The sequence below is a fragment of the Cetorhinus maximus genome, chromosome 16 (genome assembly GCF_964194155.1).
Source record: "Cetorhinus maximus chromosome 16, sCetMax3.hap1.1, whole genome shotgun sequence".
Lineage (NCBI taxonomy): Eukaryota > Metazoa > Chordata > Chondrichthyes > Lamniformes > Cetorhinidae > Cetorhinus > Cetorhinus maximus.
This window is the reverse complement of record NC_135894.1, coordinates 87816737-87833959: the sequence shown is the minus strand read 5'-3', so window position 1 is coordinate 87833959 and position 17223 is coordinate 87816737. Positions and strand designations below refer to the sequence as shown.

Below are 17223 nucleotides of genomic sequence, written 5' to 3'. Positions count from 1 at the left end.
TTGTTAAATTTAGTCATTCGTTTTACCAAGGTATCACTCGGTGAACACACTTTACAAGATGTGCATTCACAAATCCTTGAAGATGACAAGCTGATAGGGCAGTTCAAAACCATGTGGGGTACTTGTCTTTCTAAGTTGGGACAATGAATACAATAAAATAAGGAAGTCATGCTAAATCTTTGCAAATCTCTGGTTAGGCTTCAACTGTAGTATTGCTATGGGCACAATATTTTAGGAACAGTGTCCAGTCCCTGGAAAGGGTACAGAGGATTTTTTTCAAGTTTGATGCCAGGGATAAGGGATTTTAATACTTGACAAAATTGGAAAATTTGGACGTGTTCTTTGAGCAGAGAAGGTTAAGGGACCTATTCAAAATTTGCAGTATTTTAATAGTGCATATGGGGAGAAACTGTTTCCGCTGGTATTGGGTCATAGATTTGAAATAATTAGCAGAAAGAGATAGAGGAAGAATTAGGAGAAATTTCTTTAGACTAAGTTGTTGACATGAGGTATGTAGGTTTTGCATGTTCACTATATCATCAGCTCTATTCTCTGTTTCACTTGAGAATGAGAGACTATTGGCGATGAGAAGAAGTTATGTTGAGTATTTGTTATAACTCTAATCAGAAAATAAGTTCAGAAGTTTCATCCCTGTTGAACAAAGGTGACTACTTTGTGCCCATCAAAAGGTTTTGGTTATGTATTTTGTCGAATTAAGAGGAGCTCCTTTTGCACTACTTTGCAGTGCTGCAATAACTTTGGTGAAACTGCAAGCTCTAATTTGAACAACTATGTTTGAAGTGACAAGTTAATAATAGCCATTTTAACATCCTTCAGATAGTAGCTATTTGGTTGGCATCCACAAATCTCAAAAATGAATGCTTACTTACCTGGGATGGGTACAGCCAAGCATCACTGTTGGCTTCTTGTGGAATATTATGTGATCTATTTGAAAAAGCAAGGATTATTGCTGAAAAAAGAGACATATTAAAGCTTTTTGTCTTGCACTCATCAGGACATTTCACAAGAATAACAATGTAAGGGGAAAACAGCAGTTTATACTGGGCGAAGAGTGCATCAGTGATAGCAACTGACAGTTAACTGCCAAGCATTGGCTGCCTGGTTGAAATTTCAAACTATGCTTGGCAGTTAACTGTCAGTCACCATCACTGATGCATTCTCCATGGCAACGTCTCTACCAATCAGAGCCCATTTGCCAACCATTCAGCACTGTTCAATACTCAAGTTCTGTACTACCAAAATAGAAGATTATTCTTCATTTTTATAGCCAACAAAAAAAACTGTCGGGAGTGGAGGGAAGCATATTTCAGAAATAATTCAGTGCAAGCCATCATTATTCATCTACATGTATAGTATAAAGTCAAATGATATGTACAAAATTTAGTCTTGTCAATGAATCTGGTATTAGATTGAATTTTGTTTCATTTGCAATTCCCTTGTGTTTAGTCAGATCATTAATGTGAAGGGCATTATTTTCTGCAAGCACATTTCTATGTAAAGTTTGATAACCCTTCTCTCTTGCTTATAGGTTGTCAAAGCATATGACCGTGTGGAACAGGAGTGGGTAGCAATAAAGATCATAAAAAACAAGAAGGCGTTCCTAAATCAGGCACAGATTGAGGTTCGACTGCTTGAGCTGATGAACAAACATGATACTGAGATGAAGTACTACATAGGTAATGGCTGACTCTTTTGCTTTAAATTTATTGGCAGTTATTCTGTTATGTATATTGTACACTGCATGGATAACTGCAATTCAAAATTTTAGTTCCCTCTGTTTGGGTTACTCATACAGCGTTTGTAGTTATTCTGAACTCACTTGAAAATTACTAATGGATTAAATTTTATGATGACTTCTAGATTTAGTTGCTGAGATACTACATGATGTTTCGTTTTTGATCTGTATTCCATTTAATAGTCACTTTTAAAATTAGTGCCTTTTTACTTAGCTCACCTTAAGTTACTTGCCAATTAATGTGAAGAAATCTTGTATATACAAGAATAACAATAGTAAACACTAGTTTATCTAATGCAGTTTAAAATTGACTCAAGTTGTTGTTTCCTATAAGTTCCTATCTTAATTCTTTCCAAATTTCAGACTTAGACTTCATTCATACAGGTTTCTGGAAGCTTGTCTTGCAGATCTCTCTCACTTCCAACTTCACAAATAGCCAAAGCCCAAATCAAATTGTAAAGGCAAATTTGAACAAATTGCACCATTTAACAGATGCAATGTTAATAGCTTCCCTTTTGGATGTTCCTCTAAAACCAACAATCCTTTTAGATTCTGAGTTGCTTTTGCAGCCATTCTTTCCATGGCCACATTAATCTTTTCACTTTTGGCGTTTGACTGACTGGAAACAGCTTCAAAGACATCAACCAGTTGGAAACAACTTCTTGGATGTTGTTTCCACCATAGATGTATGGCAGGAGCCAGAGGAAAGAAGAAAATGTGCCCATTTTTGCAAAGTTGGGTAGATTTAGTTAGATTGAATAAGATGAAAGTGAAGTTCAAGTAATTGAGATAAGGTAAGAAAAAATGAGGATTACTGGAATAATCTGGCAAGGAGAAGTGTTTTGTTTTAAGTTTATGGCAATATATTAAGTGTTTAAGTAACCTTATTACAATATTGTTTACCTCAGTGTTAGTGTAAGGTGAGAACATTTTTCTTTAAATGGTGGGCTTGCTGCTGTTTAAGACTAAAAGTGAATTTATACCTAAATATCTTTGACGTGTGGCCTTGGCATCCTGTCAGTAAAACCGTTTCTCAAACCCACATTTTCAGAAATAAGTTTGTCAAAACTTTAATGTTCTACCAAATTTAATAGGTGACCTTGTCTGATTAGACTGAGACATCATGTCCAAAAAAGGCATGCTGGGAAACCTTTGCAAAAAAAGTCACATCCCCAGGCTGATATGAAAGTAAAGTACAATGTAATACCGTATAGTGCAAAGAACACTTTCGACCTGAATGTGTGGAGAAATCTTTCCCTGTGTGTTATAGAAATTAATATTTGAAGCAGCTTTTCAAGCCTGGTCTCTAGCTGTGATGGACCTGAGCAATGATGGACCTTTGTAGGCTGGCAGATGCTGGGTTTCATTCAACTTGCACACAATTGTTCTGACTAGTGCTTTAAGCTTGGATATTTTGGTAACATGTTTCTTTTTAGCTTAAGTGAGATGTAATTAATTGTTCACTCCACACATTGCATTTGTAATTTTTAATGCTTTTCAAAGCCCTGGATTGACATGCATGCTTCTAGGAAATATTTTGTGACCGTTCTTTTCCTAATTTTATTGTTGTGTATACCTTTATAATTAACACTGTATAGATTATTTCTGAATATAGATGCAAAATAGAAAATAAAATTTCCAACACTATATTGTCAAATATAAAGTACTTGATCTACGCAATTCACTGCATTAGCCTGAGTGGGAGCTGTCCTCATTGGAAACATGAAGAGTTAGTGAAATAAGGACAGTAAATTTTGGAAATACTCAGCATGTGTGGAGAGAAACGGTTCATGTTTCAGGTCAATGACCTTTCAGTAGGCGAAATAGTTTATTTGTTAACTTCGATAAAGCAAAATCTTGTATAAATTCTTCCCAATGCACATGTATATGGAACATGCATGTAATAGCTACTGATGGCCAGTAATTGACTAATACTTAATTATTTTGTTTTGTAATAGTTGCACGAACAATACACTTAAACATACACTGCACTTTATTTCCTCCTCTACAGTTCATCTGAAACGACACTTTATGTTTCGAAACCACCTCTGCCTTGTCTTTGAGATGCTGTCCTACAACTTGTATGACTTGCTGCGCAACACCAATTTTCGTGGCGTTTCCTTGAACCTTACACGGAAATTTGCACAGCAGATGTGCACAGCTCTGCTCTTCCTCGCTACACCAGAGCTCAGCATTATCCATTGCGACCTAAAACCTGAAAATATATTGCTGTGTAATCCCAAAAGGAGTGCTATCAAAATAGTTGACTTCGGCAGCTCCTGTCAACTTGGACAGAGGGTACGTGTTATTGCTTTAATGATATTTTTTTTAAAAAGTTTGGAAAATACAGCAGGGAAGAATTTGCTTTTAGAAAGTAATTGCATATCAGTAAGAGTTGCCACTCCTATTTGTGCTCTTAGGTTGTGTAAGATAATATTTCAATCTTCCTCCAGCCCAAAGAACATGATTTCATTTTTTCTGAAACACTAGATACAAAAATGATTGTTATTGTTTTTACAATCCTCAAAGTTTAAAAATTTGGGTTTGTATGTGCGCATCATGAATGAAGTCTCAAGTCCCTTTTACTTAGGAGTCGCAGGAGAAAGGAACATAGTTGTCACCAACATGAGGGATAGAGAGATTATGATTGGAAATCAAGGCCACAATCAATGTGCAGAATTTTGAGGTTTTTTTAAAGTGAGGGCAGAGAGGAGTATTTCAGAGGGCAGGAATATGGTAGCTGCCATTTACAGAGCTGAGAAAGCGAGCTAAGCCTGATAGAGGATTAAAGAGCATGTAACTATGTAAAGGCAAGGTCAATCACCAAGAAAGAGAGAGGGGAACGGCTATGAGTAGTTTTAAAAAGGAAAGTGAGAATTGCTGAAGGGGAGTCTGTTAGCTTGGGAAGGATGGATATGGTAGCATGCAATTATTGTGGATGAGTATATTAGCTCATGTGTTGGATGAGTTAAAGCTTGTGGAGGTAGACGGGCATAGAAGTTGAGCCTTGGGTTGACTGGTTTTGATAAAACAGGAGAAATGGGGCAGAGGCGAATAATGTTGTGGAGGTGAAAATGACTTTGATAATAGTGAAAGTGTAGGGGAGGAAGCTAAACTTTGAGCAGGATATCATGGTACTGTGCTTCCTAACTGTTTGAGATGGCATCTGGGTTGGTTGTTTGCTCACATCAGTATCTCAGCATCACCGGACCATAGAACATGGCTTCACATTTTCTGTCTTTCAGCTGGAGGAAATTCTGGTTCATCCAGGTCTTGATATCAGTGAGGCAATTTGGATCAATGGGGAAGGGAGAAAGATAGATTTAGATGTTGTCCTCATAAATGTGGAAACTGACTTTACTTCCAGGTAATAGTGCCATAGGAAAATCATGTATACTGTGAAGATGATGGGGCAAAGGATGGACCATTGGTGTATAGCAGAGTTACCTGCGTAATCAGAGGAGAAGCCATTGATCTCAAAATAGGGCCTGCATTGATTCGATTGTAAATGGAACTAGGAGAGAGAGCAGTGCCCTGGACATAGGATATAGAGGATCAACATTGAAGGAGAGTGGAGTGGTCAACTGTTGAAGGTGATCCAGAAATCAAGGAGGATCCGAAGAGACAGGGAATCATGGTTCCAGTCACATGAGATAATGTTTGTGATTTTAACTGGTGCAATCATAATCCTGTGGGTGAGACGATGCAAATTGAAAGGAATATGACTGAGGAGCAGAGGAAGAGGTATGAGCATAATTTCAAGGCACATGCTAAGTGACTGGAGAAAGAGGAAATGTTTGAAATGGAGCAGTGATTGGAAGAGTTTAAAATAGGTTTTGAGAGAATCGATGGCAGTAGTTCTGAAGAAGGTGGGAACTGCCGGGTGAGAGAGAATTGGATGGCCATGAGGTGAAGTTGGGTGGTCAGAACCTGACATCAGGTCTGGGGTAAAACCAGAAAATGCTGGAAAAATTCAGCAGGTCTGACAACACCTGTGGAGAGAGAAACAGAATTAACGTTTTGAGTCCATATGACCCTTCTTCAGAGCATTTCTCGCAAAGGATATAGTTTATAATCAAGACCATTCACGAATTGCTGCCATACAATTACAAATGCTCTGAAGAAGGGTCATACGGACTCGAAACATTAACTCTGTTTGTCTCTCCACAGATGCTGTCGGACCCGCTGAGTTTTTCCAACATCTTCTGTTTTTTATTTCAGATTTCCAGCATCTGCAGTATTTTGCTTTTATCAGGTATATTATGTTGATTGAGTGGCTGAACAAAGTGAGCTCGGAAGATGGGGGAGATTAATGCAGCGGGGAGAGCATATTTAGTTTAACATAGTTAGGGGTGTTGATGCAATTGTATGGCAGCAGTTAGTGAATGGTCTTGATTATAAATTGTATCCTTTGCCAGAAATGTAAACTCTTGATTAAGACAAACAATTGGTAAGGTATTTAAAATGTATTTGTATTTCAATCAGTATGAGACATTTCCTAGTATAAAAATGTTCAAGTCTGAGAAAATACTTTATTTCTTGGTTACCCTGTTGCTACAGCATTGTTGTCTTAAATGTTCAGCAGTATTAAAGCAAACATTGTTGACACACTTTACATCAGTACATATGGAAAGACTGAGGACAATTTTGTTCATAGTAAAAGGTTGAAATGTTAGTTTAAATGTTTCACGGAACCTTGTACTAGTTGAAGTTTGTTACATAAAATGAAGCTTTTATTTTGTTTTTAGGTTCAATTCTGAATGTCAAGTGTCACGAATCACTGACAAAAATTAACACTGCAAATGATTCATTTTCCATCCTGTTTTTAACTTGTGCAAAATTAAACCGCTTTTTTCCTACCATTTTTGCTCACATTTATCTCTTGGGTAGATGTGAAGAAATATTCTTCTGATTGATGAGAAGAGATGACTTGATTTTAAATGATGCTCAATTTTGAACAAGAAGCTGTACGCAGTTTTGACAGTGATTTTTTTATTAATGGGATGTGGGCTTTGCTGGCTGGGCCAGCATTTTTTGCCCATTCCTAATTGCCCTTGGGAAGATGGTGGTGGTGAGCTGCCATCTTGAACGCTTCAGCCCATGTGGTGTAGGTACACCCACAATGCTATCAGAAGGGAGTTCTGGAGAGGTGATGGCATACTGGTATTGTCACTGGATGAGTAATGCTCTGGAGTTCAAATCCTGCCACGGCAGATGGTGGAATTTGAATTCAGTAAAAGTCGAATGATGACCTTGAAACCACTGTCGATTGTTGATGGTTCACAAATGTCCTTCGGAGAAGGAAATCTGCCGTCCTTACCTGGTCTGGCCTGCATGTGACTCCAGGCCCACAGCAATGTGATTGACTCTTAAATGCCCTCTGAAATAGCCTAGCAAGCCACTTAGTTGTACCAAACTGCTACAAAGCCTCAAAAAAGGTAACAAGTAATGAATTGTAATGACTTTCAGTAGCTCCAGTATTAACTGGTACTTTTATATTATAGATATATCAGTATATTCAGAGTCGTTTTTACCGTTCACCGGAGGTGTTGCTGGGAATGCCCTATGACCTAGCTATTGACATGTGGTCACTAGGTTGTATTCTGGTGGAAATGCATACTGGAGAGCCACTGTTCAGTGGAGCTAATGAGGTAGGAGAAGTTCTATAACAAATTTGGATTGTTAACTGGAACAGATAGTCCAACTGCTGGAAAGGCAAATACTGGGTGTGGTCTGTGGTGTGAAAAGTTTAGAAGATCCAAATTCACTGATATAATGTGTAAAATGCTGTGTATTTTATTTCAAAGTATAATTCCTTGATAGTTGTAAAGACTGTTGCTTCCTTACTACTATGCAATGACCTTACAATATGTCTTAAACCTACGTGATTCCTCACATATGATGAGCAGAAGTGATAATAGCATAGAAAGAGGACAGTCAGCTCATCGAGCCCATGCAGGCTTTCTGTTGAGCAATCCAGTCAGTCCCATTCCCCTGCTCTATCCTGTAGCCCTGCAAGTTTATTTCCCTTGGGTGTCCATCCAATTTCCTTTTGAAATCATTCATTTGCTTCTACTGTAATTGATAAAAGATGTACTTAAGGGTACTTTTCATCTTGGCATATTCCATAGGTACTTGAAGGCCAAAACCCTTGACTTGGAACGCTGAAGTAATAACTAATCACCGTGTCACTCATGATGTGTTTTGGAAAAAATGACTTTTCATTATAAATAAGTTCAGTAGTAATTGTGACTGGAAGGACAAAAAAAATCAAAATATGTACCAATTCTGTACAAATACAAAGGACAATATTATTGTGAACTGTTAAGAAATTGCCCTTTTATTTTGTAATGGGACTATTTAAAATTATTTAAAAATAATTGTTAATAATCATAATTGTTAAAATGTTGGAGAATTGAACATTGGGTGGGAGTTAAAATTGCAGTTAATGCTTTGGTGTACCTTAATAATGTTGCGATTAAGCAAAATGGACCTTTTTCTGCTCATTTTTGTTGGATTTTAGTTTTTCATTCATCACTTAGCCCCACTATAAAATAAAAGGTTTACCCAGGTATTCATGTGCAACTAAACTTTTGTGAGAAAGCTCAGTATCTGGTTAGAAGTTTGTAAATATGTGCGCTCATGTTGGGGGCATTATAAATCTGTATTTAGTTTGGTTTGGCAAAATGTTGAATGGATATAAATTTATGCCCAGCACTAACTCTGTAATTCCACTTCAGCTTAATGTTTAGAAATGAAGACAAGGTTCCTGAGATTAATTTAGTATTTTCACTGGCATGTTCACAAAGTATTATGTATATGCACTATCCACGGAGGACCATAATTTATCTTCTCCCGGTCAAGTGAAGGCATGTTGTCTTATCTTAATCTATCAAAGAAAAGCTAAGACTTTATTTCAGTAGATCTGTAGCTTGCTCATGTGTGACCTGATTTACGTTTGTTGATTTTACCATTCCTGTTCTTTACAATTGCTCCTTAGGTGGACCAGATGAATAAAATTGTAGAAGTTCTGGGAATCCCCCCATCTCACATTTTAGATCAGGCTCCCAAAGCAAGGAAATTCTTTGAGAAATTGCCTGATGCCTCATGGACAGTGAAGAAGACCAAAGATGGCAAGAGGGTGAATATCAAGAGTAACATAAAAAAAATTGGAAACACAGTAAGGACTTGAACTTATTTGAAATATTATTTATAGTTATATGCAGTAGCTACTGGAGTTTTTAATTTTTCTTTACAACACTTGCATCCTTTCGTGAGGATGGTGCAGTGAACTGAATTATTAATAGTGATCATGAAGTTAATGACGCTTCCAGAACTGGTTTAACAAAAGATCCAAAAATTTATAGTGCAAGTTAAGTGAATGTTAGTGTTTAACTTCATTATATATGGTTCCTAAATTTATTTTAGTAAGATGAGCATTTTTGTTTCCTGGCAAGTTTGCTAATTTGCACATGGACAGTGAAATTGATTAACGACTAAGATATTTTATATAATACTCAGATGGTTATCAACTAACCCCTAGCTTCAATCACAGCCATGTTTTTTTTTAAACTTGAATGTTAAACTGCACACTAAGGATTACAATCCTGATGAAGTGAGTTATTTTTCTGGCAGCTGATTAAAATGCACATTTTTGTGGACTAAGTTTAGAGATCTATTGAAACTTATATGTCATATTTTCCTCGCTTTTGCCCTGCTTTAGAGATGGCAGTGTGATGGAGACTTGTACCACTGGGTGTCTGCCCAGTTTATAACTGACTACGTGATGCTTATGTGAAGTGCCCGCTAAGTACAAAAATAAATGGCAATGGCAGAGTGATTGTCATGATTTTTGCCACTATTTCCTTAGCAATGCTCATGTTAGTAATATTGGTATACTAGAGGAGGGAATGCATGCACAAAATGCAAATGATAAGGTTGGTGTTTATATTGAATGCATGAAATCTGAAACTGAAACTCTAGCTTGAAAAATGGTGTTGTTCTTTGTGGCTACTCAAGTGCCTGCAACATTGGCAATTTTCTGCTGTTCGCCCTCCTATGGTGAGCTCTTGGATGCTGGCAGGAATTTTACAAGCAACCTGCTGAAAATATCTAAATAAGGCTGTTCTTGAGAAATTGACTGCAGCCAGTAGCAGGCCAGCTTAACTTAATGCCAGTTATCCTGGTTTTTGTATAAATTGTGACATCTGACTGTAGCTATGGCTGCAGCAGGACCTTTACACTGATTGTAGTTCAGCTGTAGTCTTACACTTACTTTTCATAAATGTTAATGATATGATGACTACTTGTGAATACTTCAAAGCGAACATTACTGGAAGAAAATTTTCTCCCACTATGTAGTGGTTTTTCTAAGAGAAAGGGAGAAGTAATGATTAAAGCAACGATCATTGCTGATTGGGAAAAATCTAGTTAAACTTGCTATAGTCTAAGGAAGATTTTGCCTGATTGACTGGGTAGTCTACTGGAGATTTTGCCTGATTGACTATAAACCAGGAAAATGTACTCTGTTTACTTATGCAGCCTAACGATGGATAACTCTCATAGTATTTATCATGGCTTAGCTGCTGTTTTAGAAACGTCAGCACCGTGTCCAATTGCAGCAAGACCTGGACAGTATTCATGCTTGGGCTGATATAGACTCATAGACGTCTACAGCACAGAAGGAGGCCATTCGGCCCATCGTGTCCGCGCAGGTCAACAAAAATCTGACTACACTAATCCCATTTTCCAGCGCTTCGTCCATAGCCCTGGAGGCTATGACAACGCAAGTGCGTATCTAAATACTACTTAAATGTTACAAGAGTTGCATGGCAAGTAACATTCATGCCACACAAGTGCCAGACATTGACCATCTCCAACAAGAGCGAATATAACCATCTTCACTTGACATCCAATGGCATTACCATTGCTGAATCCCCACAACCAATATCCTAGGGGGTTACCATTGTCCAGAAACTGAACTGGACCAGCAATATAAATACTGTGGCTACAAAAGCAAGTCAGGCTGGGAATTCTATGGCAAATAACGTGCCTCCTGACCCCCTCCCCAAAGCCTGTCTACCATCTATAGGAGTATGATGAAATACTTTCCACTTGCCTGGATAAGTGCAGCTCCAACAACACTGAAGAAACTCAACACCATCCAGGACAAAGCCTGTTTGGCACCCCAGCCACCATCTTCAACATTCACTCCCTCCACCACCAAGGCACAGTGGCAGCAGTGTGTACCAACTGCAATAACTCACCAAGGCTCCTTCCAAACCTGTGACGACCTCCGCCTAGAAGGACATGGGTGTTGTATGCATGGGAACCCTACCATCTGTAAGTTGCCCTGCAAGCCACACACCACCCTGACTTGGAACGATATCACTGTTATTTCGCTGCCAAAATCCTGGAACTCCCTTCCTAATGCACCCTGGGTGTTCGTACACCACATGGATTGTAGCGGTTCAAGAAGGCAGCTCACCTTCTCAAGGGCAATTAGGGGTGGGCAATAAATGCTGGCCTAGCCAACAACGTCCACATTCAATGAACAAACAAGTGAGAAAAAAATTCAGCAGAGCAAAAACTGATCTTTTAGTACTTTTGAGTTGCTGAAAAAAACACTTCCTAGCATTTGTTATTTTCATCGAGCAATATACGGAAGAGAGAAATGCTTCTATATTTTCCCTCCCACAGCGAGATTCCTTTTTACATTGTTTTAACCCAATGAGTTTGTTTTCAAAATGCTTTTATGTATGGATAGAGAACTGATATTCAGAGAAACAAACCAGCAATGGAAAGTGAAAATGTATTACATTTCCCTAATTGATAGGACCCTTGAAGTTATCATTTATACTTGAGTCAGGTTTTTTCTGTCTGTACACCAACATGGCTGCAATCTTAGCCTGCGATCTGCTTTTAGACTTCTGCCTGTACTGTTGTATAGTCAACTGTTGAAAGTATAAGAGTGGTCCAGTGTGACAAGAAGATTTTCAGCTTTTTATTCCTAAAATCCTCCTTCCTCTGTATTGGCAATTACTTGACTTTTGTTGCCGCCTTGTGAACAGCATGGTGCAAAACTGAAACGTGCCAAATGTATGATTACAATTATAAATCCATCATTCGTCACATGTTGGAACATGAAGTTTGTTGCATGGTCCATAATTAAGTTTAATTCTGATTGAGGTGCTGATGACTTGCTAAAGCCCTCCAGAATTCAGCTTCCATTGATGTATGAATATATATTGTATATGATAAATTATCTGTCCCATTGCATTGTTTCAATTAGTGAAGAAGGATTTATCGTAATCAATAAATTTTATTATAGGAATATAAACCACCCGGAAGCCGGAAACTTCACAATATCCTCGGAGTAGAAACCGGTGGTCCTGGTGGACGGCGAGCTGGAGAATCGGGCCACACTGTAGCGGATTACCTGAAGTTTAAGGACCTGATTCTGAGGATGCTGGACTATGACCCTAAGACCCGGATAGCCCCCTATTATGCACTGCAACACAGCTTTTTCAAAAAGACAGCAGATGAAGGGACAAACACAAGTAATAGTGTATCAACAAGTCCTGCCATGGAACAGTCGCAGTCTACAGGCACCTCTTCTAGCACATCTTCGAGCTCAGGTATACGTCTACAAAAAATATTATAGATTGTAAACTACTTCAGTGTTTGCTTTACAGACAATCTTTAATTGCTTGAAAGAATGATCATTATTGGATGACTTTTTAAGGTGAGGACATTAGCGCTGGAGAATGAATATTTTGTCTCACTTTTCAGATCCATTATTGAATGTGGAAGCGGTCAGATACCAAATGTAGATTGCTTAGTTCAGAAGAGTACCTATAACTCAATTGATTATTTTTTGAATATTACCTGGACAGTGTGTGATGTGTTTTTTTAAAGATTAAACCTGGGTGCATTTCCCAGATAATCTTTTGAGTGAGATTGTTGGTTTGTCAGATTGAGACACTTTTTGTACAGTTTGTGCAAACCTCCTTTGTGCTTTGACCTGTTAATCTTAATAAGAGGAAATGTTTTAAGTTTGTGTAGCATTGTATCCTGTTTCCAAAATGAATGTGAACAATTTTTCTAACTCAAGAAGTGGATTTTGTAAGGTTATTTGACGTTTTATGAAAGCAAAGAACAAATGCACACAACTTGCGCAGATGAGAAATTTAAGATTAAGCTGCAGATTCCAGCCTAATTAGTAAGATGTTAAAGTACATATGTAAAGTTTCCATTTCCACATAAATGCCAAATTTCAGCAAATAAGGGCAAGTAGTCAAGCATATCTGATTAATAGCATTCCCAAATTTGAGAATTACCTTTTTTCATATAAAAGGGTAGTTTCTCAAATGTATACAGGCAATGTCATGAATATATTCTGATAAAATTTGCTTTTTCCAATGAGCAAAAGCATACATGTGGGATACGAAAGCAACATTTGCTCAGTTATATAATTTGCTAGCTCTTAAAGGAATCATAGTGCTGTTTGGAAGTTGTGTATGTTCCAATACTGAGAAATGTCAGGGCCTCTGCCAGGAATGTCCCAGTAAGTCCAGGCTACAATATTCTCTGATAGCATTATTAAATTTGAAGTTCCAGTTTTGCTACTTTAATCCCTCTCCTACTGAACTGTACCATATCCAGATGGGAGGAGGCAAAAAAAAATGCTCAGTGAGTGCAAATCTGGAAAGACAGGTGCTTCTTTGTTTGGTGTTTCTTTGCACTGGATGGATGCACACAGATAAAATTTTAGTTTTAATTTTTGTTCTTTAAATATAGATTATCTGATCAGCAGGAAATCTTTTAGGCCTGATCTCCAACTGTGCTAGGACACCAGGCCATACGTTCTCCAAATAAAATGGGGAAATATTTGGAATAGTTTAACTTCCGCATAGACTTGCATTCTCCTTTTAACTTGTTTTTTGCATATTAAATGTGCATATGCACACTTGAATCTATTCCAAACCAGTGACATATTTTTGTGTAGAAATAAGAATGAACAAACTGAGCATCATTCTTGTGGTTAATGACGTCAAGTCTGTCTCTTTTTGTGTTACTGCTTTGTAACTCATTGCAAATTGTGCATTGCCCTGTGTTTAATCTGTGAACACGTGACATGCTAAAACAGTAAATGCACCTGCTTACCGTTGAGTATTTTGTCTAGTACTCAACACTTATGGATACAAATCCAAAGCTAATATATTAACAGTATTTTAATGGACAGCTTGCAGTGTTTCGCTTAATGTTGCTGTACATTTAAAGGATATACACAATTTCAGTTGATTTGGCATTCCAACACACTGACATGATTTCCCCCTTTTTCTTTCCCTCTATCTTCTCACCCTCTTCCACTCCTCCCCCCCACCCACAACTTCCACTCCTCCTCTGACCACCCTCCAACTTCCATTCTCTCCCCCGTCCACCCTCCAACTTCCATTCCACCCTCCTTTTCCACTCCTCCCCCCCGCCCTGAACTTCCACTCCCCCTCCACCCTGCCCTCAACTTCCACTCCCGCCCTCCTCCTTCCATTCCACCCCCCCAACCCAACCACCTTCTCCAATCCTGCCGTCCAACCCCATCGCACACCACACAAGTAATACTTTGTTTTTGTGTTCTGTTTTTAATGAAACCCATACTAATGCTCATATTTAACAGGTGGCTCTTCTGGGACAAGTAATAGTGGAAGGGCAAGGTCAGACCCAACGCATCAGCATCGGCATAGTGGTGGGCATTACAGCGGAGCTGTCCAGGCCATGGACTGCGAGACACACAGCCCACAGGTGAGCTCTGTGTTTGAAAAAAGTCTCCAGTGCTCCTTTCACATCCCTGTGGTTGCAGGTTTGAGTTCAACGATGTCTGACACTTAATTCTGTCAGCCACATGTGATTGGTTTTGTCAGTCCCTACATGCTGTTTGATGGAAATTTTCCAGACCAACAACATGCTGTATTTCAATGAGAAATAAAATTAACACCTGTATCATCCATAGTAAGCATGCTTTCCATCAAATGGCACAATGACATTAACAAAAGTGACCATGGAAAAGCTAGCAGCCACAACTTCTAAGCCAAAGAAGGATTTGTAGAGGCAAGCAGCCTTAAAGTGAGGTGGGTGGGGTGTGGGGGTGTTGTGCAGGGGTAGGAACACTGAGGGAAATAGTCTGCAGTCTCTTATTTCATTAATTCTAGTGTGTAAAGGAATGTGATTCAGAGCTTTTAATTTTGTCCTTACTGTTTCAAAGATACGTGATTTTTTTTTTGCCCATTCATGCATGGTTTACATACAACTATATTCCTATCCCAAGTTCTTCTAAGCCATCACTAGTGATCCATCACTACATGAAATATTTGATTTTGCTATTAACAGCAACCTGTCCATGTTGTTTGTATTTCTGTGGCTGGTAAATACTTTGTTTTTCCAATCTGATCTTGTCAAACCCATATTGTGATTTACACTTTTACAGGTATGTATTATACGGCTAACACATGGATATTAATTGTAGTATTAGTTTCAGGATGAAATGCCAATTTATTTAGAACTTGTTTATGCTTGACATCTACTGGGTATTATAGTTCCTCTGATACTTTAAAACCATGCAGTTAAGAAATAAAATCCATGTTTTGTTACAAAGTTAACTTGTGAGTTTTGATATAATGGGAAATAATTAACTTTTTACTGTGCATTTTTAAAATGTAGGTTCGACAGCAGTGCCCTGTAGCATTGGGATGGACGCCTGGTGATGCCACGACACAGATCTCGATTGAAACTCATCCAGTTCAAGAGACAACGTTCCACATTGTTCCCCAACAGCAGAGTGCATCACACCACCACCACTCTAACAGCTCCCATCACCACCTCCACCATCATCACCACCATCACCATGGACAGGCCATGAGCACCCGGAACAGGCCACGAGCTTATAACTCCCCAACAAATGGCTCCGCTGCCCAGGACTCGATGGAAGTGGGACATAGCCACCACTCCATGACGTCCTTGTCTTCCTCAAACTCCTCTTCATCCACCTCCTCTTCATCTGTTTCTGGCTCTCAAGCTTATCACAACCGGCCTGTCGTTGCCAATACTTTGGACTTTACTCAGAATGGCACTGTGGACATAAATTTGGGTACGTACACCAATCCCCGCCAAGAGACGGGAGTGCCTGGCCCACAAGTGTACCAGTTCTCAGCAACAGCAGGTCCTGCCCATTACATGACAGAAGGGCATTTGTCAACGCGGCAAGGAATGGATAGGGAGGAGTCTCCGATGGTAGGTGTTTGCGTTCAGCAGAGTCCCGTCGCAAGCTCGTGACTACATTGAGATGGGGTTTGTTTTTGTTTGTGTGTCTTCAAGGTGGGGGTTTTAACAAAAAAAAAGTGCATTGAGAACAGTGCTGCTTTGGAACAAAGGAAACAGGATGGACAGGTCAAGAGCGCAGAGCTAATTATATTTTTAAATTGAAAAGGAATTTGCTAATGGACTGTGGAGTGAAAGTGCTTAAGACTGGATTTATGGCCAGAAACCACCTTACACTTCATGCTATGGGTCACCCTGAAGTGTAGCCTCACCTTACGCTACAATTCTCTTTCACAGCATCCTGCCACCTGTGTTAGCACACCTTGGCATGGGTGAAGTAGCAGCATTAGTTTAAAAGCCACCTGGGAAAAAAAAAAAGAAATGGAACTGCAGATTGTTTTTATGAATGATCAACACTCTTCAGTCTTTCCTGACCTATTTTGTGTCAGCTTTCTTTAAAAAAAAGTCCCCAAGTACCGGAACATCCTAAACACGGTCCTGTGATGTACTGCAGAACAGGAGATCTTGATAAAGTGGAGCTTGCTGCCATCAGAGCAGTGTATGAACTGAGAGGACACTGTAAATGAAATTTCAAAAGCACATCTGGCATGCTGAGTGGTGGTTAGTAAAGCAACCTTGTTCTAATCCTACAGAAACTTTGGAGTTTTTTTTTGGCCCTCATCGGTTGAATCATTCAAAGGCTCTGAGTAGCAATTGAATGTTCATTTTGGTCCGGTCATTGAGATGCAGTGAGTGGCAATCATCTGGTCATTCTTGGCCTACTGCTTACATTTTTCTGAGTGGCAGTCGGATATCCTTGGCCTTTCGATTTTGGACATTGATGGAAAAATCGTTTTAAAAGAGGTTTTATCATTTAACATGCCATTGTGCAGAGGTCATTGAACTTTCAGTCCTTAATTTTTAAGTAAAGCAAGCATGGGTAATTAATGAGGCCTTTGTTGGAGAAAAAAAAACTGACCCTGTCCCATCTTTTCTCTCTTTGCTCTTCTTCCCCTCCCCATGCCCCACACCAGTTGCAGGGATTGAAGAGGTCATGTGTGTCATAAAGGTTACTTCCTCTGTTATAGGTCACAGAAGTAGCAATCTCAATTTGCTGGAATAACTATAACTGTCCTTTCTTGGACTTTTTTCTC

The 17223-nt window shown here is 38.9% G+C and overlaps 1 protein-coding gene across 6 annotated transcripts in view; it reads left to right on the top strand.

Annotated features, from left to right (window-relative positions):
* The window catches only part of LOC144691802 (dual specificity tyrosine-phosphorylation-regulated kinase 1A), a 92154-nt gene extending 75527 nt beyond the window's left edge, over window positions 1-16627 (top strand). For 5 of the 6 annotated variants that reach the window (XM_078560297.1, XM_078560296.1, XM_078560299.1 and 2 more), the window contains 7 exons: window positions 1550-1697; window positions 3768-4054; window positions 7261-7407; window positions 8757-8936; window positions 12087-12393; window positions 14433-14557; window positions 15473-16627. In XM_078560297.1, coding sequence (XP_078416423.1) covers window positions 1550-1697; window positions 3768-4054; window positions 7261-7407; window positions 8757-8936; window positions 12087-12393; window positions 14433-14557; window positions 15473-16084 — 1806 coding nt within the window. In that variant the 3' untranslated portion in view covers window positions 16085-16627. The remainder of the gene's footprint in view (window positions 1-1549; window positions 1698-3767; window positions 4055-7260; window positions 7408-8756; window positions 8937-12086; window positions 12394-14432; window positions 14558-15472) is intronic. The other variant, XM_078560300.1, reaches the window with a different exon arrangement.
* The last annotated feature ends 596 nt before the right edge of the window (window positions 16628-17223 follow it).